The sequence below is a fragment of the Chelonia mydas genome, chromosome 20, assembly GCF_015237465.2.
Source record: "Chelonia mydas isolate rCheMyd1 chromosome 20, rCheMyd1.pri.v2, whole genome shotgun sequence".
NCBI lineage: Eukaryota > Metazoa > Chordata > Testudines > Cheloniidae > Chelonia > Chelonia mydas.
Window position 1 is genome coordinate 18,784,994 of NC_051260.2, and position 22,709 is coordinate 18,807,702.

At 50.9% G+C, this 22,709-nt stretch overlaps 1 protein-coding gene across 1 annotated transcript in view; it reads left to right on the forward strand.

The window, feature by feature from the left end:
- The first annotated feature begins 3,944 nt into the window (after positions 1-3,944).
- SLC27A1 (solute carrier family 27 member 1) overlaps positions 3,945-22,709 on the forward strand; it is a 33,279-nt gene continuing 14,514 nt past the window's right edge. Inside the window, exons 1-3 of the mRNA XM_037888066.2 lie at positions 3,945-4,328; positions 13,508-13,675; positions 22,144-22,538. Coding sequence (XP_037743994.2) covers positions 4,066-4,328; positions 13,508-13,675; positions 22,144-22,538 — 826 coding nt within the window. The 5' untranslated portion in view covers positions 3,945-4,065. The remainder of the gene's footprint in view (positions 4,329-13,507; positions 13,676-22,143; positions 22,539-22,709) is intronic.

Genomic DNA, 22,709 nt, shown 5'->3' on the forward strand with positions numbered 1-22,709 from the left:
TGTAACAATTCCCTGGTAGGAAAGCAGGATGGGGGGATGGTTGTTGCTAAAGGAAGCAGGAGAGAAGGGGAGCATCTTTACAATCTCTGGTATGCCACTTAGGATATTCTTAAATGAAGATATTCAATGACAACCCTGTGCATTGCTTTTGCGAATCTGATTTCCGTCAACCGTACTTGCATATAACCTCTCTTCAAGAGGACAGAAATATTCTCTATTTAAAAAGAGAAAAAAGAGTTTGGGTCCACTATGCTCATGATCTTTAAAGAGGAATTAGTATTAACATGAAAAACTGTTTTAAGATCTCAAATCAATAACATGCTAGCCTAATAAGTTTATACAATATTGTATATAATAGGTAAGCTCTAGCTGTGTTCAGTGCTATATGATAAGCTTATGCCAAAGATATATGGAGTTCAATACCTCGTAAAATAAAATATTAGAGAATCTGTTTTATATCCACTTGCAAAATCTTGACCTCAGAGTTGTTGCTCTTGCTACTGAGATCACAAACACCTAAAGTAGAGGTGGAACTGCAGAGAAATGTTTGTTTTAGGTGATTATGATATCAGTTGTTCTGGGAGGAAAACAAAGAACCCTAGACTCAAGATTTGGCAGGTAAAAATAACTGATTTTCAAATACTGTTTAATACATACAGTTAGGGCTGTCAAGCGATTAAAGAAACCAATTGTGATTAATCGCACTGTTAAACAATAGAATATCATTTATTTAAATATTGTTGGATGTTTTCCACATTTTCAAATATATTTCAATTTCAACACAGAATACAAAGTGTACAGTGCTCACTTTATTTTTTTACTATAAATATTTCCACTGTAAAAATAGGAAATAGTATTTTTCAATTCACTTAATACAAGTACTGTAGTGCAATCTCTTTATCATGAAAGTTGAACTTACAAATGTAGAATTATGCACAAAAAATAACTGCATTCAAAATAAAACAATGATAAACTTTAGAGCCTACAAGTCCACTCAGTCCTACTTCTTGTTCAGCCAATCGCTCAGACAAGCAAGTGTGTTTACATGTTCAGGAGACAATGCTGCCCGCTTCTTGTTTACGTCACCTGAAAGTGAGAACAAGCGTTCACAGGGCATTGTTGTAGCCGGCATTGCAAGATATTTACATGCCAGATGCGCTAAAGATTCATATGTCCCTTCATGCTTCAACCACCATTCCAGAGGACATGTATCCATGCTGATGATGGGTTCTGCTCAATAACAATCCAAAGCTGGATGTTCATTTTCACCATCCGAGTCAGATGCCAGCAGCAGAATGTTGATTTTCTTTTTTGGTGGTTTGGGTTCTTTAGTTTCTGCATCGGAGTGTTGTTCTTTTAAAAAGCATGCTCCACACCTGGTCCCTCTCACATTTTGGAAGGCATTTCAGATTCTTAAATGTTGGGTCGAATGCTATAGCTATCTCTAGAAATCTCACATTGGTATCTTCTTTGCATGTTGTCAGATCTGCAGTGAAAATGTTCTTAAAATGAACAACATGCTGGGTCATCATCAGAGACTGCTATAACATGGAATATATGGCAGAATGCGGATAAAACACAGAACAGGAGACATACAATTCTCCCCCAAGGAGTTCAGTCACAAATTTAATTAACACATAATTTTTTTTAACAAGCGTCATCAGCATGGAAGCATACCCTCTGGAATGGTGGCCAAAGCATGAACGGGCATACGAAGGGTTAGCATATCTGGCATGTAAATACCTTGCAATGCTGGCTACAACAGTTTGTGGTTGGAACAAAGAAAGCACAATCAATTTTAGCTCTCATCTATATTTCTTTTATGCATAAACCTTTAGATTTTAGATTCTAAAGGATTGGCAACAGCATGATTTGTCAGTAAGATCTGACTTGTATATTGACCTGGGTCTGGGGCTTGGTCCTTTGGGATCCGGAGAACGCTTTTTTTTCTTTTACTGGGGTATTGGTTTTCATTACCATTTATCCCCATAACAGGTGGCACTGGTGGTGATACTGGGAAACTGGAGTGTCTAAGGGAACTGCTTGTACTTATGGTTAGCCAGTGGGGTGAGACCGAAGTCCTCTCTGTTTGGCTGGTTCGGTGTGCCTTAATGGTAAAGGAAACCCAGCCTTGGGCTGTAACTGCCCTGCTCTAAGCAATTTGTCCTGAATTGATACTCTCAGTTGTGTCCCACCAGAGGCAGCATCGTTACAACCATTTTTAAACAAAAAAAGGAAATCCCCCACAGACCAGATTCTGAATGCAATTATATCTGTGTAACTCAGAAGTAAAGTCACTAATTTAGATGGAATTACTCTTCATTTATTCCATTTTGATATCAGAATCTGGTCCTATGAGCTCTGCATATTCATATATTTTGTGTTTGAGAATCAAAGGGAATCAGTGTAGCTCTGGGGGAATCTGATAAGGGGAACACCTAAACTCACAGCCCACAAAATGTTTTAAGCTTTTTTGTTTTCCTGGCTGTAACTCTGTTCTGGATTATTTCAGTCACCTTTGGAAACGGTCCCATTGTTTGCTATGTGCATCACCAGTTTGGGGTGCCCACCAGAAGCGCATGATGCACCTCTGCTCTGCATTAGCTTTGGGCCCTGCCAAATGCCTGTACACAGGCCTGTAGAGCTAGGCCAAGGGGAAGGGCTGCTGCAGTATGTCTGGAGCAAGTGCCATTTCCAGCAGAAAGGCCTGACCCAGGAAAACCAAAAACGCTATCCCAGCTAGCCCCTGTATGGTCCTCCCTCCAGCCCTGCCCACCAGGTTCTCTGTGCTCCTCCTTTCAACCCCTTCTCCCTCCAGCCCCTCTATGCTCCTCCTTCCAGTCCCTCTATCCCAGTGGTCACTGATGGGTCGATCCTAGAGGATCTCCCAGTCGACTGTGATCTCCCGCAGTGCAGCGGGGCTGCTGCTAAGAGAGGCTCCCTGCCTGCCCCGGCCCCACACCGCTCCCTGAAGCAGCCAGTGCAGCCCCGCAGCCGGGGTGACAGGGGTCTCCATCCACACACTGCTCCTGCCTGCAAGCACTGCCCCCGCAGCTCCCATTGGCCGGGAACGGGGAGCTGTGGCCAGTGGGACCTGCGGAGGCAGTGCTTGCAGAGAGGGGTAGTGTGCAGAGCCACGTGCCGTTCCTCCCTCCCCCCAAGGGGTGTATTGGCCCCTTCCAGGAGCGGCGTGTGGATGGGGTAGGCAGGAAGTCAGCCTTAGTGTCAGCCTCCCAGACCCAGCACCCCAAACCAGCCCTGAGCCCCCTCCAGGAGCCAGCACCCCAAACTCCCTCCTGCACCCCAAGCGCTGACCTCCCTCCCAGAGCGAGCACCACCACCTACTCCTGCACCCGAACACTCTGCCCCAGCCCAGAGCCCCCTCCTGCTCTCCAAACCCCTGCCCCAGGCTCAGTCCAGAGCCCCCTCCCACACTGCAAACCCCTTGGTTCCAGCTCAGAGCCTGCACCCCCTCCTCCGCCAGCCTGGTGAAAGTGAGTGAGGGTAGGGGAGAGCAAGTGATGGAGAGAGGGGGTTGGAGCGAGTGTGGAGGGGCTTCAGGGAAGGGGTGGAATAGATTGAGGGTTGCCCTTAAATTCAAAAAGTGATTTTGGGAGTAAAAAGTTGGAGATCACTACTCTAGCCCCTCCCGAAGCTCCTCCCTGCAACCTCTCTATCCCCTACCATGCCAGTTCTCTATGTTCCTCCCTCCAGCCCTTCTATCCCCTCCCCATGCTCCTCCCTCCAACCTCTATCCTCGCCCCTAGCTCTCCATGCTCCTCCCTCAAGCCCTTCTATCCCCCACCACGCCAGCTCTCTATGCTCCTCCCTGCAACCTCTCTATCCCCCACAATGCCAGCTCTCTATGCTCCTCCCTCCAACCGCTCTATCCCTCCCCCGCCAGGTCTCTATGTTCCCTCCTATCCCTCCCCATGCTCCTCCCTCCAACCTCTCTATCCCCTCCTTGCAGCCCCACTAACCCCCACCCCAGGCTCACTATGTTCCCCCCTCCTCTGGCTCTTTGTTTTCCCCTCCAGCTCCTCTGTCCCCTTCCCTCGGCTCTCCATGCTCCTCCTTCCGGCCCCTCTATCCCCATTCTCCTCCCTGAGCTCGCTCGGCCGGCGGCTTTTTCCTGCGGCTCTCTATGTCCCCTCACCAGCCACTCTAGCCGCCCTCTCTATGATCTGGCTGTGCTCCTCCCGGGGCCGCCCTTCGCGGGCGGAGCTCAGGCTGTTTCCGGGGCGGGGCTGCGGCTGGCGCGGGGGCAGAAGGCGCCGGAGTGTGACCAGGCAGCGGGGAGGGGGAGTCGGAGCTCGGCAAAGGTTCGGGTGAGCGCGGTGTCCCCCGGGTTGGGGGCGGCGGGTGGATGTCGGGGGGGAGGGGTGGCTGGCACAGGGCCGGGGATAGAGGTGGCGGGGCTGCCCTGGGGGCGGCGGGTGGATGTCGGGGGGGGGCTGGCACAGGGCCGGGGATAGAGGTGGCGGGGCTGCCCCGGGGCCAGCGGGTGGATGTCGGGGGTGCCGGCACAGGGCCGGGGATAAGGTGGCGGGGCTGCCCGGGGGTGGCGGGTGGATGTCGGGGGGGGGGCTGGCACAGGGCCGGGGATAAGGTGGCGGGGCTGCCCTGGGGGCGGCGGGTGGATGTTAGGGGTGGGCTGGCACAGGGCCGGGGATAAGATGGCGGGGCTGCCCTGGGGGCGGCGGGTGGATGTCGGGGGTGGGCTGGCACAGGGCCGGGGATAAGGTGGCGGGGCTGCCCCGGGGGCGGCGGGTGGATGTCAGGGGTGGGCTGGTACAGGGCCGGGGATAGAGGTGGTGGGGCTGCCCTGGGGGCGGCGGGTGGATGTCGGGGGGGGGGCTGGCACAGGGCCGGGGATAAGGTGGCGGGGCTGCCCGGGGGCGGCGGGTGGATGTCAGGGGTGGGCTGGCACAGGGCCGGGGATAAGGTGGCGGGGCTGCCCCAGGGGTGGCGGGTGGATGTCGGGGGGTGGGCTGGTACAGGGCCGGGGATAGAGGTGGCGGGGCTGCCCCGGGGGTGGCGGGTGGATGTCGGGGGAGCTGGCACAGGGCCGGGGATAGAGGTGGCGGGGCTGCCCCGGGGGCGGCGGGTGGATGTCGGGGGTGGGCTGGCACAGGGCCGGGGATAAGGTGGCAGGGCTGCCCCAGGGGTGGCGGGTGGATGTCAGGGGTGGGCTGGCACAGGGCCGGGGATAGAGGTGGCGGGGGGCGGCGGGTGGATGTCGGGGTGGGCTGGCACAGGGCCGGGGATAGAGGTGGCGGGGCTGCCCTTGGGGGCGGCGGGTGGATGTCAGGGGTGGGCTGGCACAGGGCCGGGGATAAGGTGGCGGGGCTGCCCTGGGGGCGGCGGGTGGATGTCAGGGGTGGGCTGGCACAGGGCCGGGGATAAGGTGGCGGGGCTGCCCTGGGGGCGGCGGGTGGATGTCGGGGTGGGCTGGCACAGGGCCGGGGATAAGGTGGCGGGGCTGCCCCGGGGGCGGCGGGTGGATGTCAGGGGTGGGCTGGTACAGGGCCGGGGATAGAGGTGGTGGGGCTGCCCTGGGGGCGGCGGGTGGATGTCGGGGGTGGGCTGGCACAGGGCCGGGGATAAGGTGGCGGGGCTGCCCCGGGGGCGGCGGGTGGATGTCAGGGGTGGGCTGGCACAGGGCCGGGGATAAGGTGGCGGGGCTGCCCCAGGGGTGGCGGGTGGATGTCGGGGGTGGGCTGGCACAGGGCCGGGGATAGAGGTGGCGGGGCTGCCCCGGGGGTGGCGGGTGGATGTCGGGGGAGCTGGCACAGGGCCGGGGATAGAGGTGGCGGGGCTGCCCCGGGGGCGGCGGGTGGATGTCGGGGGTGGGCTGGCACAGGGCCGGGGATAAGGTGGCAGGGCTGCCCCAGGGGTGGCGGGTGGATGTCAGGGGTGGGCTGGCACAGGGCCGGGGATAGAGGTGGCGGGGGCGGCGGGTGGATGTCGGGGTGGGCTGGCACAGGGCCGGGGATAGAGGTGGCGGGGCTGCCCTTGGGGGCGGCGGGTGGATGTCAGGGGTGGGCTGGCACAGGGCCGGGGATAAGGTGGCGGGGCTGCCCTGGGGGCGGCGGGTGGATGTCAGGGGTGGGCTGGCACAGGGCCGGGGATAAGGTGGCGGGGCTGCCCTGGGGGCGGCGGGTGGATGTCGGGGTGGGCTGGCACAGGGCCGGGGATAAGGTGGCGGGGCTGCCCCAGGGGTGGCGGGTGGATGTCGGGGGTGGGCTGGCACAGGGCCGGGGATAGAGGTGGCGGGGGCGGCGGGTGGATGTCGGGGGTGGGCTGGCACAGGGCCGGGGATAGAGGTGGCGGGGCTGCCCCGGGGGTGGCGGGTGGATGTCGGGTGGGCTGGCACAGGGCCGGGGATAAGGTGGCGGGGCTACCCTTGGGGGCGGCGGGTGGATGTCAGGGGTGGGCTGGCACAGGGCCGGGGATAAGGTGGCGAGGCTGCCCCAGGGGTGGCGGGTGGATGTCGGGGGGGGCTGGCACAGGGCCGGGGATAAGGTGGCGGGGCTGCCCTGGGGGCGGCGGGTGGATGTCGGGGTGGGCTGGCACAGGGCCGGGGATAAGGTGGCGGGGCTGCCCCAGGGGTGGCGGGTGGATGTCGGGGGTGGGCTGGCACAGGGCCGGGGATAGAGGTGGCGGGGCTGCCCCGGGGGTGGCGGGTGGATGTCGGGGGAGCTGGCACAGGGCCGGGGATAGAGGTGGCAGGGCTGCCCCGGGGGTGGCGGGTGGATGTCGGGGGGGGGGGGGCTGGCACAGGGCCGGGGATAAAGTGGCGGGGCTGCCCCGGGGGCGGCGGGTGGATGTCGGGTGGGCTGGCACAGGGCCGGGGATAGAGGTGGCGGGGGCGGCGGGTGGATGTCGGGGGGGGCTGGCACAGGGCCGGGGATAAGGTGGCGGGGCTGCCCCGGGGGCGGCGGGTGGATGTCGGGGGGTGCTGGCACAGGGCCGGGGATAAGGTGGCAGGGCTGTCCTGGGGGCGGCGGGTGGATGTCAGGGGTGGGCTGGCACAGGGCCGGGGATAAGGTGGCGGGGCTGCCCTGGGGGCGGCGGGTGGATGTCGGGGGTGGGCTGGCACAGGGCCGGGGATAAGGTGGCGGGGCTGCCCTGGGGGCGGCGGTTGGATGTCAGGGGTGGGCTGGCACAGGGCCGGGGATAGAGGTGGCGGGGCTGCCCCGGGGCCGGCGGGTGGATGTCGGGGGTGCTGGCACAGGGCTGGGGATAGAGGTGGCGGGGCCACCCCAGGGGCGGCGGGTGGATGTCGGGGGTGGGCTGGCACAGGGCCGGGGATAAGGTGGCGGGGCTGCCCCGGGGGTGGCGGGTGGATGTCGGGGGTGGGCTGGCACAGGGCCGGGGATAAGGTGGCAGGGCTGCCCCAGGGGTGGCGGGTGGATGTCGGGGGGGGCTGGCACAGGGCCGGGGATAAGGTGGCGGGGCTGCCCTGGGGGCGGCGGGTGGATGTCGGGAGTGGGCTGGCACAGGGCCGGGGATAAGGTGGCGGGGCTGCCCTGGGGGCGGCGGGTGGATGTCGGGGGTGGGCTGGCACAGGGCCCGGGATAAGGTGGCGGGGCTGCCCTGGGGGTGGCGGGTGGATGTCGGGGGGGCTGGCGCAGGGCCGGGGATAGAGGTGGCGGGGGCGGCGGGTGGATGTCGGGGGTGGGCTGGCACAAGGCCGGGAATAAGGTGGTGGGGCTGCCCTGGGGGCGGCGGGTACAGGTTTGGGGGTAGAGGTTGTTGGGCTGACCTAGGGACAGTGGGTAAATGTCAGGGGCCTGGGCACTGTAGTTGATACAGTAGTGGGTGGGGGTCGAGATCAGGGAGAAGTGGCAGTTTCTTTAGGGCTGGCTCTGTGGGTCTGGACATGGTGTCCCTGGGTGGGTGGGTGGCTCTGTGGGTCTGGAGGGGTTTGAGTTTGAGGGTTGGGGTTTGGCATGGTCCCTAGGGAATGGAGTATGGGGGTAGGCTCAGTAATCCAACTGACATGATCTTAGGAGGGAAGGTGTGGGAGGGCCCTAATATAGTGGCAGGGTGCATGGATGGGGTTTGAGATTGTGAAGGAGTAGGGCTGGCATGATGTCTAGAGGTATGTGAGATTTGAGGGGTGCTGACATACCCCTTGGGGAGGGGGGATATAACCTGAAGGGGCTGACGCAGTGTTGGATGTGGGGAGGGTTGGGAGGCATAGTTTCTGGGTGTGAAGTCTGAGAGATCCCAGGTGGTGTCTCGGAGAGGGTGGTAAGATGCCTGAACGGTCTAGGGCAGTGACTGGGGTACTTGTGAGGAGTGGACCATACTAGAGATTAGACCAATACCTATGATGGGCAAGAAGCGTCCTGGAATAGTGTAAGCAGCCACGTGAATGTCTGGATGATGTTTCCCATTGGCACTGGAGAGGATTTTTCTCACATGTCCCTCTTACTCTGCCTCATGCAGATGCTGGAAACTTTCCCTGCACCCGCCTGCCCCCCGCCCACCCCGTGGTGGAAATAATGCACATCCCTGCTCCTCATCTGCACTGGGGGATGGGATGGGTGCTACAATAGGATTTTTATACCCCTATTCATGGTACTACAAAAGTTCCTAGTGCTTTTTCACTATAAGGAGGACACTTGCAACTCTGACACTGCTTTCTATCCAATAGCTGGATCACTTGATGATTGCCTGTTCTGTTCATCCACTCTGAAGCACCTGGCATTGGCTACTGTCGGAAGATAGGATACTGGGCTAGATGGGCCATTGGTCTGACCCAGTATGGTCATTCTTACATAAACCCTTGCCATCAATATATAGTGGAAATTCATAAAATCTAAAAAAAAAACTCACAAAAATCCTACCTCAAGCAGAGTTTTTACCTTGAGAAGGGAGAAGTGCGAGAGATTCCATGAAGTCTAATAGGGATTTTGCTGTTGCTATTGACTTCACATGAAAGGTGCTCAGTTACTATGGTAGTGGGTGGCAATATAAAACTCTAAGATAGACATGTTTCTGAGACTCCTTCATCACAAGATGATAGGCACACCAATCCCATCCCAAATTCATTGACTAATAGCATAAGAACATAAGAATGGCCATACTGGGTCAGACCAAAAGTCCATCCAGCCCAGTATCCTGTCTACCGACAGTGGCCAATGCCAGGTGCCCCAGGGGGAGTGAACCTAACAGGTAATGATCAAGTGATCTCTCTCCTGCCATCCATCTCCACCCTCTGACAAACAGGGGCTAGGGACACCATTCCTTACCCATCCTGGCTAATAGCCATTAATGGACGTAATCTCCATGAATGTATCCAGTTCTCTTTTAAACCCTGTTATAGTTCTAGTCTTCACAACCTCCTCAGGCAAGGAGTTCCGCAGGTTGACTGTGTGCTGAGTGAAGAAGAATGTCCTTTTATTTGTTTTAAACCTGCTACCCATTAATTTCATTTAGTGGCCCCTAGTTCTTATATTATGGGAACAAGTAAATAAATTTTCCTTATTCACTTTCTCCACACCACTCATGATTTTATAGACCTCTATTATACCCCCCCTTAGTCTCCTCTTTTCCAAGCTGAAAAGTCCTGGCCTCTTTAATCTCTCCTCATATGGGACCCGTTCCAACCCCGTAATCATTTTAGTTGCCCTTTTCTGAACCTTTTCTAATGCCAGTCTATCTTTTTTGAGATGAGGGGACCACATCTGTACGCAGTATTCAAGATGTGGGTGTTCCATGGATTTATATAATGGCAATAAGATATACTCAGTCTTATTCTCTATCCCTTTTTAAATGAGTCCTAACATCCCGTTTCCTTTTTTGATCACTGCTGCACACTGCGTGGACGTCTTCAGAGGACTATCCACAATGACTCCAAGATCTTTCTCCTGATTAGTTGTAGTTAAATTAGCCCCCATCATATTGTATGTATAGTTGGGGTTATTTTTTCCAATGTGCATTACTTTACATTTATCCACATGAAATTTCATTTGCCATTTTGTTGCCCAGTCACTTAGTTTTGTGAGATCTTTTTGAAGTTCTTCACAGTCTGCTTTGGTCTTAACCAGGGGTCTCAAACTCAAATGAGCATGAGGGCCACATGAGGAGTAGTGCATTGGCCCGAGGGCCACATCACTGACCCCCACCCCTTCCATGAGGCCCCGCCTCTTCCCACCCCTTCCCTGCCCCCATTCCAACCCCTTCCCTGAAGTCCCCACCCTAACTCTGCCCCCTCCCCGCCCCCAGGGGGTGCAGGAGAGGTGTGGGGTGTGGCAGGGGGCTCAGGGCAGGGGTTTGGGGTGCAGCAGGGGGTCAGGGTGAAGGGTGTGGCGGGGGGCTCAGAGCATGGGGTTGGGGTGCAGGAGGAGTGCGGAGTGCGGCGGGGGTTGGGGTGCAGGGGACTCAGGGCAGGGAGTTGGGGTGTGGGGTGCAGGAGGAGTTCGGGGTGCGGGCTCCCGGGTGGCAGCGGCATGCACTGGGACCAGGGCAGGCTCCCTGCCTGCCTGCCTGCCCTGGACCCCGGCCCCTGCGCTGGTCTGCTCCTGGAAGCAGCCGGAACCATGTCCCTGCGAGGGCACAAGGCTCCATGCTCTGCCTTGCTGCTCCTCCAGGTACCTCCCCCGAAGTTCCCATTGGCCATGGTTCCCTGTTCCCGGCCAATGGGAGATGTGGGGGGCGGTGCCTGGAAGCCATGGCAATGCAAGGAGCCCCTCCCCTCCCACCCCGCTACAGGGACATTGTGCCGGCCGCTTCAGGGAGCAGCGCGGGGCTGGCGGGGCCACGGGGGGCAATCACGCAGGCCGGATTTGGCCTGCAGGCTGTAGTTTGCCCACCCCTGGCCTGGAAGTAGGCCCGGGGGTGCGGGCTGCTTGGCGGGCCGCACGAAATAGCCCAGTGGGCCTCATGTTTGAGACCCCTAGTCTTAACTGTCTTGAGCAGTTTAGTATCATCTGCAAACTTTGCCACCTCACTGTTTACCCCTTTCTCCAGATCATTTATGAATGGGTTGAATAGGATTGGTCTTAGGACTGACCCTTGGGGAACCACTAGTTACCCCTCTCCATTCTGAAAATTTACCGTTTATTCCTAAACCTTTTTTTCCCTCTCTTTTAACCAGTTCTCAATCCATGAAAGGATCTTCCCTCTTATCCCATGACAACTTAATTTATGGAACAGCCTTTGGTGAGGGACCTTGGCTTTCTGGAAATCTAAATACACTATGTCCACTGGGATCCCCCTTGGATCCAACATGTTTGTTGACCCCCTCAAAGAACTCTAATAGATTAGTAAGACATGACTTCCCTTTACAGAAATCATGTTGACTTTTGCACAACAGTTTATGTTCTTCTATGTGTCTGTTAATTTTATGCTTTACTATTGTTTCAACTAATTTGCCCAGTACTGACGTTAGACTTACTGGTCTGTAATTGCCAGGATCACCTCTAGAGCCCTTCTTAAATATTGGCGTTACATTTGCTATCTTTCAGTCATTGGGTACAGTAGCTAATTTAAAGGACAGGTTACAAATCATAGTTAATAGTTCCAGAATTTCACAATTGAGTTCTTTCAGAACTCTTGGGTGAATGCCATCTGGTCCCAGTGACTTGTTACTGTTAAGTTTGTCAATTAATTCCAAAACCTCCTCTAGTGACACTTCAGTCTGTGACAATTCCTCAGATTTGTCACCTATAAAAGACAGCTCAGGTTTGGGACTCTCCCTAACATCCTCAGCTGTGAAGACTGAAGCAAAGAATTCGTTTAGTTTCTCTGCGATGACTATATCGTCTTTAAGTGCTCCTTTTGTATCTCGATCGTCCAGGGGCCGCACTGGTTGTTTAGCAGGCTTCCTGCTTCTGATGTACTTAAACATTTTGTTTTTACCTTTTGAGTTTTTGGCTAGCTGTTTTTTCAAACTCCTTTTTGGCTTTTCTTATTACATTTTTACATTTAATTTGGCAGTGTTTATGCGCCTTTCTATTTACCTCACTAGGATTTGACTTCCACTTTTTAAAAGAAGCCTTTTTCTCTCTCACTGCTTTCTTTTACATGGTTGATAAGCCACGCTGGCTCTCTTTTAGTTCTTTTACTGTGTTTTTTAATTTGGGGTATACATTTAAGCCATCCACTTTTACCAAGTTTTAGACACATAGAAAATATTTTGTTTGATGGATGATTTTTTGTCTTTTTGGTAATTGAAATAAATATAATTAAATCCAGATTCTGTATCAAAATGTCCTCATTTAGTTTGGAAAACTGCTATTTCAAAGCTGTTCTGAGTTGTAATAATTTTGGCCTGTGACCAGTGATGAGCTGCCAAAATCTTAACAACTGGTTCCCTCCTCACCGCACAAAGGGGTGGTGGCCCGCCCCCGCCCCCCCGGGACTCCTGCCCCATCCAACCCCCCACGTTCCTTGACGCCCCCCACTTGGGACCCCTGTCCCATCCCCTGACTGCCCCCAGAACTGGGCAGGAGGGTCTCGTGGGCCACCGTAGTGGATGCCCACCCCACCCTGCCCCTAAGAGCCAGAGGGACCTGCCAGGGGGCGAGGTGGGGAGTCCCGGTGGTGCTTACCTGGGGCGGCTCCCAGGAAGCATCCGGCAGGTCCCTCTGGCTCCTAGAAGCTAGGGAGGAGCAGGGGGAGCGGCCGCTTCCCCCACTGATCACATCAAAAGTGGCCCCTTAGGCACTAACTCCGTGGGTGCTCTGGGGCTCGAGCCCCCACGGGGAGAATTTGGTGGGTGCAGAGCGCCTACCGGCAGCCCCGCACCCGGCCCCAGCTCACCTCCGCTCCGCTTCCGCCTCCTCCCCTGAACGCACCGCCCCGCTCTGCTTCTCCGCCCCCCCACTCCTGGCTTCCTGCAAATCAGCTGTTCGTGCGGGAAGCCAGGGGTGGGGCTGAGAAGCAAGTGGTGGCTTCACGCTCAGGCCCATGGAGGCGGAGCGGAGGGGAGCTGGGCGGGGGGCGCGAGGAGGTCCACCCGCACCGCAGCAGGTAACCAGGGCTGTGTGCGGAAAAAATTTGTGCAAATTTTTGAAGCAGAGTTCAAATTTGTGCACCATGAGGCAGATGTGCCCAAGCGAGTAAAATGCTTATGCATTTAAAAAGTTTTTATTTGCAATTTGTGATAATAGTTTTACACCATGTTATTTTATAAATGTAATTTTTAAATACTTAGAAAAAAGGAAATTTAACCTCCTTTCCTTTCCCCCCCTTGCCAGCTATTAGAATCTAGTAGTAGCTAGAACAAAATACTTTTGAACACTGTCAAGTCGCCCGTAAATGATATTTTGGCCTGGCTCCAATGTAGTATTTCATTTTTTGTGTGCTTGGTGTTTCGCTGTGTGCGCAGGGTTTAGGATCTGAGTGTGCGCGCACATGTGCACAGCTTAGAGGGAACAGTGCTCTGTGCATCTGCTTTCTGGGATGTATCCCTGCACTTTTGTTTGTGGTCAGTTAGGGGGTCTGGATCGAGTCTGGCAGTGATCATATTTAAACCTCTCTCTCTTTCTAGAATGCACATGATTGGGGTTTGCACTGCTTCCCTGGGCTCGCTTGGGCTTATGCGTTTTTTTGGTGTGCCCTGGTCATGGAGTCTGGCAGCCACATTGGGTGTTTACATTGGCAGCGGAGGATGGAGGTTTCTCCGTATCATCTTTAAGACAGCTCTGAGGGATCTCTTGTAAGTATTGCTTTGTGGGCCTTAATCTTATTCTGTAATGTGTTGGTTTTGTGTTTCCATAAAATAACTTTTCACTACTACTAATAACTCTGTATCTATTTCAACTCTAACAACTTGCATTAGCAGCATAGCAGGGGAATTATGACCTAGAGTGTTGGAAACATACCTACGGAGACTATAATGTTCCTGGACCCTAGCTGAAACCTTTCCACGTTATAATTCCTGAAATGTTAGGAAAGGTGCTTGGAGTAAGAACTTATAATAAATTGGTTTTGTGTCATTAAGTTTGAATGTTTCAAGGTTTAATTTGCATTCAGTGGAAAATACAGTGGGGAGATTTATATACATAGAGAACATGAAACAATGGGTGTTACCATACACACTGTAACCAGAGTGATCACTTAAGGTGAGCTATTACCAGCGGGGGTGGGGAACCTTTTGTAGTGATAATCAAGGTGGGCCATTTCCAGCAGTTGACAAGAACTCTGAGGAACAGTATGTGTGTGTGTGTGTGGGGGGGGGATAAACATGGGGAAATAGTTTTACTTTGTGTAATGACCCATCCACTCCCAGTCTCTATTCAAGCCTAAGTTAATTGTATCCAGTTTGCAAATTGATTCCAATTCAGCAGGCTCTCGTTGGACTCTGCTGAAGTGAAGAAACAGATTGACAGAGCCAGAAGCGTACCCAGAAGTCACCTACTACAGGACAGGCCCAACAAAGAAAATAACAGAACGCCACGAGCCATCACCTTCAGCCCCCAACTAGAACCTTTCCAGCGCATCATCAGGGATCTACAACCTATCCTGAAGGACGACCCATCACTCTCACAGATCTTGGGAGACAGGCCAGTCCTTGCTTACAGACAGCCCCCCAACCTGAAGCAATACTCACCAGCAACCACACAACAGAACCACTAACCCAGGAACCTATCCTTGCAACAAAGCCCATTGCCAACTGTGTCCACGTATCTATTCAGGGGACACCATCATAGGGCCTAATCACATCAGCCACACCATCAGAGGCTCGTTCACCTGCACATCTACCAATGTGATGTATGCCATCATGTGCCAGCAATGCCCCTCTGCCATGTACATTGGTCAGACTGGACAGACTCTACGTAAAAGAATAAATGGACACAAATCAGATGTCAAGAATTAGAACATTCAAAAACCAGTTGGAGAACACTTCAATCTCTCTGGTCACTCGATTACAGACCTAAAAGTTGCAATTCTTCAATAAAAAAACTTCAGAAACAGACTCCAACGAGAGCCTGCTGAATTAGAATTAATTTGCAAACTGGATACAATTAACTTAGGCTTGAATAGAGACTGGGAGTGGATTGGTCATTACACAAAGTAAAACTATTTCCCCATATTTATCATTCCCCCCCTTCCCCCGCACTGTTCCTCAGACGTTCTTGTCAACTGCTGGAAATGGCCCACCTTGATTATCACTACAAAAGGTTACCCCCGCCCCCCCGTCCCCCGCTGTCCTGCTGGTAATAGCTCACCTTAAGTGATCACTCTGGTTACAGTTTTCAGAGTAGCAGGCCTGTTAGTCTGTATTCGCAAAAAGAAAAGGAGTACTTGTGGCACCTTAGAGACTAACAAATTTATTTGAGCATAAGCTTTTGCTCAAATAAATTTGTTAGTCTCTAAGGTGCCACAAGTACTCCTTTTCTTTCTGGTTACAGTGTGTATGGTAGCACCCATTGTTTCATGTTCTCTATGTATATAAATCTCCCCACTGTATTTTCCATTGAATGCATCCAATGAAGTGAGCTGTAGCTCACGAAAGCTTATGCTCAAATAAATTTGTTAGTCTCTGAGGTGCCACAAGTACTCCTTTTCTTTTTGCGAATACAGACTAACACGGTTGCTACTCTGAAACCTTAGTTTATCTAGAAACACAGATAAGTTGAATGGCTCAAAATGAGGACTTGCACTAAGGAAATGTTCTGATTGTGAAATGTAACAAGGTTTGTAAAACATTTGTTAAAGTGTTTGGAAAGTGTTACAGAAGCAAAATATCTTGTTCTTGCTAAAGTTAAAGGGACAGTCAGTCAATATTAAGTTAATAGATTGTAAAAATAATAATTTGTGATTCATACATCAATCTCTAGTCTCTCCCCTACCTCCTGGGGCAGCCAGAGACACTCTAATTAGTGTCTCACTTAGTTCTGTGCCTCTTGGGCTTCTGTGAGGGAACTCCTTTGTGCTAAAGGATTTAGGGCTTTTGTGATCACCAGAGACTGCCTAGCTTTACTGTGGCTGTCACTGGACTTTTGAAGGACTGTTTCCTCCTGATTGCATGGCAAGTGAGGAATAATGGCAGAAAATAAATAGAGAGAATAAAGCCCCTTCAGAATGTGAAAAGAGTAGCTAACAAGTGAAAAGGCTCTTCTGTTCTGTCTCTGGCACAGCTCAGTATAGGGTCACCATGAAAGGCCAGCTCAGTCTCACAAAATGCCTGCAGCTTGTTTCTAAAACAACCCCTTCCTCCATCCTACGGCTTTGCTGACCAGGGTTCCTGCTGTTGACAGTCATGGGGATGTAAGGCTTTTACAGTGCTGGTAATAAATTACCTTTCAACTTTTTGGGGCTTCTTGCAAACTCCTGTTGCACAACTATTTCCTATTTGATGGTAGAGAAAATACAGCCACCACCTTCCTCCCCTTTAGGAAAGCAGGGTCCAGGTGGGTATTCTCATTTGGGTGTTGATGCTATGGTAGTATGTTAGCATATTTAATTCTCTGCCTATTGAGAAATTACAATAAGTATAGAAATTGAGACAAACCATGAGTGTCTTCAACAGAAACAAAACAATATAAGTGTGAAGAATCCAGAGTTACATTTTAGGAAATGTTTCAGAGTAGCAGCCATGTTAGTCTGTATCTGCAAAAAGAACAGGAGTACTTACGGCACCTTAGAGACGAACAAATTTATTAGAGCATAAGCTTTCGTGCCCGCCAACGTAATAGAAACTAGAGAAATCAGAAAAGACCACTCCTTTCCTTGAGAGACTATTCCTTGAGAGGAATAGAGAAATCAGAAAAAGACTAGAGAAATCAGAAAAGACCACTCCTTTCCTTGAGAGACACATCCTTGAGAGACTATTCCAAGGTCTAGATTTCACAGTCTGTGGATTTTCAGTTACTCTGCCTAAATTTTTCCTCTGTTCATTTTATCCATTAACTTCTAGATAAGCTCCCTCATAAATCATTAAACAATCTCTTCCCTCCCCAGCTTTAGTGTTTGCTTCCTCCAGTTATTTGTAGACTATTGTTTTATTCTCTCCCTCCCTCACAGTCTTCATTTGGCAGCATCAAGAGACCATCTTGACAGAGGATGTAGAAAAAGCTAATGTACTCAATGCTTTTTTTGCCTCTGTCTTCACGAACAAGGTCAGCTCCCAGACTGCTGTGCTGGGCATCACAGCATGGGGAGTAGATGGCCAGCCCTCAGTGGAGAAAGAGGTGGTTAGGGACTATTTAGAAAAGCTGGACGTGCACAAGTCCATGGGGCCGGACGAGTTGCATCCGAGAGTGCTAAAGGAATTGGCGGCTGTGATTGCAGAGTCATTGGCCATTATCTTTGAAAACTCGTGGCGAACGGGGGAAGTCCCGGATGACTGGAAAAAGGCTAATGTAGTGCCAATCTTTAAAAAAGGGAAGGAGGAGGATCCTGGGAACTACAGGCCAGTCAGCCTCACCTCAGCCCCCGGAAAAATCATGGAGCAGGTCCTCAAAGAATCAATCCTGAAGCACTTACATGAGAGGAAAGTGATCAGGAACAGTCAGCATGGATTCACCAAGGGAAGGTCATGCCTGACTAATCTAATCGCCTTCTATGATGAGATTACTGGTTCTGTGGATGAAGGGAAAGCAGTGGATGTATTGTTTCTTGACTTTAGCAAAGCTTTTGACACGGTCTCTTACAGTATTCTTGTCAGCAAGTTAAAGTAGTATGGGCTGGATGAATGCACTATAAGGTGGGTAGAAAGTTGGCTAGATTGTCGGGCTCAACGGGTAGTGATCAATGGCTCCATGTCTAGTTGGCAGCCTGTGTCAAGTGGAGTGCCCCAGGGGTCGGTCCTGGGGCCGGTTTTGTTCAATATCTTCATAAATGATCTGGAGGATGGTGTGGATTGCACCCTCAGCAAATTTGCGGATGATACTAAACTAGGAGGAGTGGTAGATACGCTGGAGGGCAGGGATAGGATACAGAGGGACCTAGACAAATTGGAGGTTTGGGCCAAAAGAAATCTGATGAGGTTCAATAAGGATAAGTGCAGGGTCCTGCACTTAGGACGGAAGAACCCAATGCACCGCTACAGACTAGGGACCGAATGGCTAGGCAGCAGTTCTGCGGAAAAGGACCTAGGGGTGACAGTGGACAAGAAGCTGGATATGAGTCAGCAGTGTGCCCTTGTTGCCAAGAAGGCCAATGGCATTTTGGGATGTATAAGTAGGGGCATAGCGAGCAGATCGAGGGACGTGATTGTTCCCCTCTATTCGACATTGGTGAGGCCTCATCTGGAGTACTGTGTCCAGTTTTGGGCCCCACACTACAAGAAGGATGTGGATAAATTGGAGAGAGTCCAGCGAAGGGCAGCAAAAATGATTAGGGGTCTGGAACATATGACTTATGAGGAGAGGCTGAGGGAACTGGGATTGTTTAGTCTGCAGAAGAGAAGAATGAGGGGGGATTTGATAGCTACTTTCAACTACCTGAGAGGTGGTTCCAGAGAGGATGGTTCTAGACTATTCTCAGTGGTAGAAGAGGACAGGACAAGGAGTAATGGTCTCAAGTTGCAGTGGGGGAGGTTTAGGTTGGATATTAGGAAAAACTTTTTCACCAAGAGGGTGGTGAAACACTGGAATGTGTTACCTAGGGAGGTGGTAGAATCTCCTTCCTTAGAAGTTTTTAAGGTCAGGCTTGACAAAGCCCTGGCTGGGATGATTTAATTGGGGATTGGTCCTGCTTTGAGCAGGGGGTTGGACTAGTTGACCTCCTGAGGTCCCTTCCAACCCTGATATTCTATGATTCTATGATTCATCTTTCACCACCATTCCTGGAACAGTTTAGGGGTCTGAATGGTAAGAAGATTGCATACGAAGAGCAATACACTGGAGGCTTTTCTCTGACAAGAAACAACATCCCCAATCACAATTGTATGGCTTTTCTACATGGGAAGTCTGCCTCTGTTCTATTAAAGCTCAGATTATGAGTTAATGCTACATGTCCAAGCTGTGGTTTTGTTTTTAAACTTTCTTTATGGAATTATGGAAATACTTTTATGTGTTCCCACAGGATCTGCAAATTACAGATACCATAACACTAGGACATTACAAAGCATGTTATGGGAAGAAAGAGTTGTTCTAAAACAAAATGTATTTGCAATTATTTCCTTGTTGAGAAAGCAAGCAAGCTTCCTGTTTTCTAGTCCCCCTAAATGAAATCCTTAAAATAAGGATCTGTAATGTCGTCTCATCCATGTCTTCTGTCAATATGTCTTTTTTTTATTTGGTTAAGGTATTCAAATTAACTTTGCTGTGGATTGTGTGTGGGGGGTCTGTGTGTATCTAAGTGTCTAAAGAGGCTGGCTGTAGTGCTCTCTGTCTCTCCAACATAATAGAAATATAGCCAGCAATCGTTCTGTGTGGGACAGCAGTGGTCCAGACTTTCAATTAGAGAACAGTGCTTTAGCTGGCTCAGGCCAATAGCCTATGAGTCAGACTCCTCCGTGGAATGTGTGTTTTTCTTTCTTTTTGGAAGATTGGCTTTAGGATCCGGAGGCATCTCTGAGAGAAACTATAGAGTTCCACTATGAACTCATGCTTTGCCTACACTAGCATTTTTGTCAGCAAAACTTTTGTTGGTCACGGGTGTGAAAAAACACACCCCTGACTGACGTAAGTTTCACTGACAAAAGTGCTGGTGTGAACAGTGCTATGAAGGCAGAAGGCTGCTCGTTGGGGTTGGTTTAATTATACTGGCAGGAGAGCTCTCTCCTGCGGTCAAAAAGTGGCTACAGGGGAGACCTTATAGCGGCACAGCTGTAAGTCTGTAGTGTAGAGGTAGCCTCAGTGTTTATCCTGATAAAAATCTCCCACTTCATTGGCATCCAGAATAACAAAGAGAAATAGACAAGTCAGACCCAAGAAGTCTTGAGGTCAAATAAAACTGGTGTATAAATATATAATCTGTTCCCATCAGCTAAGTAACCAATAGAGATTCTTATTTTGTGCTGTTATGCATCCTCCTAATTTTGTAAGGATATTTCATGGCTCACTAGATTTTTGCCATCACTAGATGAGGACTGAGAGGTCAGATATAGAGTGATAGCTTTGTGAAAAGTGTTCACCTATAGATGATATGGTGTTTGTCTTTTATAATTTTTCTGTGAGTTCATTCCAGAGTGTAGTGATTTGTCTCATTTCACCCACATAGTAATTGTTGGGGCATTTTAATGCACTGAACTCTCAGTCCTCATCCTCAAAGGAAACCTGCACAACACCTACAAAAGAGGAGCCTGGGAACTTAAATTCTTTACTCCGCTAGACACCAGAAATCCTGGACTCAATAGACACACAAGATTTATGATTTATTACAACAATATATAATCAACTGACACCCCCCCCCCCCATACTTCCCTTCCATGACTGGAAAGGTGTTAACTGGCCACTTCATCTTGAAAGGTCCCTTGAAGTGTGTTAACTACTTACGCTAAACAAACTGTTCCACCTTGTGTTTAGCTATGAAACTCTGTATGTTTCCCAGACCTGAGGAAGAGCCGTGTAAGCTTGAAAGGTTGTCTCTCTCACCAACAGAAGTTGGTCCAATAAAAGATATTACCTCTCCCACCTTGTCTCTCTGATTAGAGTCTATTCGCTTCACTCTGAAGTTGCAGGAGAAGCCCTGGGGGCAGCAGAGGCCCAGGAACCGTAGGAACATGGCACTGCACTGGGTCACATTTGGAAGTGCTGAACTATAAGGGCTAGAAAGAAACTTGCTGTATTTAACATCAAGCCTTAGATTCTGCAGAAATTAATAGATTGGGGCTCCCGACTCTTCAGGGAAAAAATTTTTTTTCCCTGGTAAGTGAGTGAAATTGTCAAGTTGCATACGGCAGTGTAGAAGCATGAGTTAAAATATATCAGATTGTATGGTTTCAGAGTAACAGCCGTGTTAATCTGTATTCGCAAAAAGAAAAGGAGTACTTGTGGCACCTTAGAGACTAGCCAATTTATTTGAGCATAAGCTTTCGTGAGCTACAGCTCACTTCATCGGATGCATACTGTGGAAAGTGTAGAAGATCTTTTATACATACAAAGCATGAAAAAATACCTCCCCCCACCCCACTCTCCTGCTGGCAATAGCTTATCTAAAGTGATCACTCTCCTTACAATGTGTATGATAACCTGGATTTGTGCTGGAAATGGCCCAACTTGATTATCATACACATTGTAAGGAGAGTGGTCACTTTAGATAAGCTATTACCAGCAGGAGAGTGGGTTTGGGGGCGGGGGGAGTTTGAGAAAACCTGGATTTGTGCTGGAAATGGCCCAACTTGATTTTCTCAAACTCCCCCCCCCAAACCCACTCTCCTGCTGGTAATAGCTTATCTAAAGTGACCACTCTCCTTACAATGTGTATGATAATCAAGGCGGGCCATTTCCAGCACAAATCCAGGGTTTAACAAGAACGTGGGGGGGCGGGGGGGAAAGGTTAGGAAAAAACAAGGGGAAATAGGTTACCTTGCATAATGACTTAGCCACTCCCAGTCTCTATTCAAGCCTAAGTTAATTGGGAGTGGCTAAGTCATTATGCAAGGTAACCTATTTCCCCTTGTTTTTTCCTAACCTTTCCCCCCCGCCCCCCCACGTTCTTGTTAAACCCTGGATTTGTGCTGGAAATGGCCCGCCTTGATTATCATACACATTGTAAGGAGAGTGGTCACTTTAGATAAGCTATTACCAGCAGGAGAGTGGGTTTGGGGGGGGGAGTTTGAGAAAATCAAGTTGGGCCATTTCCAGCACAAATCCAGGTTTTCTCAAACTCCCCCCGCCCCCAAACCCACTCTCCTGCTGGTAATAGCTTATCTAAAGTGACCACTCTCCTTACAATGTGTATGATAATCAAGTTGGGCCATTTCCAGCACAAATCCAGGTTATCATACACATTGTAAGGAGAGTGATCACTTTAGATAAGCTATTGCCAGCAGGAGAGTGGGGTGGGGGGAGGTATTTTTTCATGCTTTGTGTGTATAAAAGATCTTCTACACTTTCCACAATATGCATCCGATGAAGTGAGCTGTAGCTCACGAAAGCTTATGCTCAAATAAATTGGTTAGTTTCTAAGGTGCCACAAGTACTCCTTTTCTTTTTATCAGATTGTATGTTAAACTATTTGAGGGGTGTTGTACTTTCTGCTGGAATTATGACTTTCCTCTCCTTGCTGCAGTGGTCTCTCAGTGCTGATACGTGTCAAGTATGAGTTGCGAAAGCATCAGCGAGCCAAAAACACTATTCCAAAGATCTTCCACGATGTCGTCCGCAGGCACCCTGACAAAGTGGCTCTGATCTATGAGTCCAATGATGAGAAATGGACATTCCAGCAGCTGGATGAGTATTCCAATGCCGTGGCTAACTTCTTCTACCAGCAGGGGTTCCGTCTGGGTGATGTCATTGCCATCTTCATGGAGAGCCGTCCCGAGTTCGTGGGCCTCTGGCTTGGAATGGCAAAAGTTGGTATTGAGGCAGCTCTCATTAACTTCAATTTGCGTCTGGATTCTCTGGTTTACTGTGTGACAACCTCAGGGGCAAAGGCTGTGATCTTTGGAGGAGAGCTGGCTGCAGGTGAGACACCTGAGAGTTGGCACACATTAAGGACTAACTCCTGAAGTTCTTACTTAGTCCTGATTGAGGCAAGTTCTCACCGAAATTAGGAGTAGTTCTGAGTAAGGACTTAGGGCAGGGGTGGCCAACCTGTGGCTCCGGAGCCACATGCGGCTCTTCAGAAGTTAATAT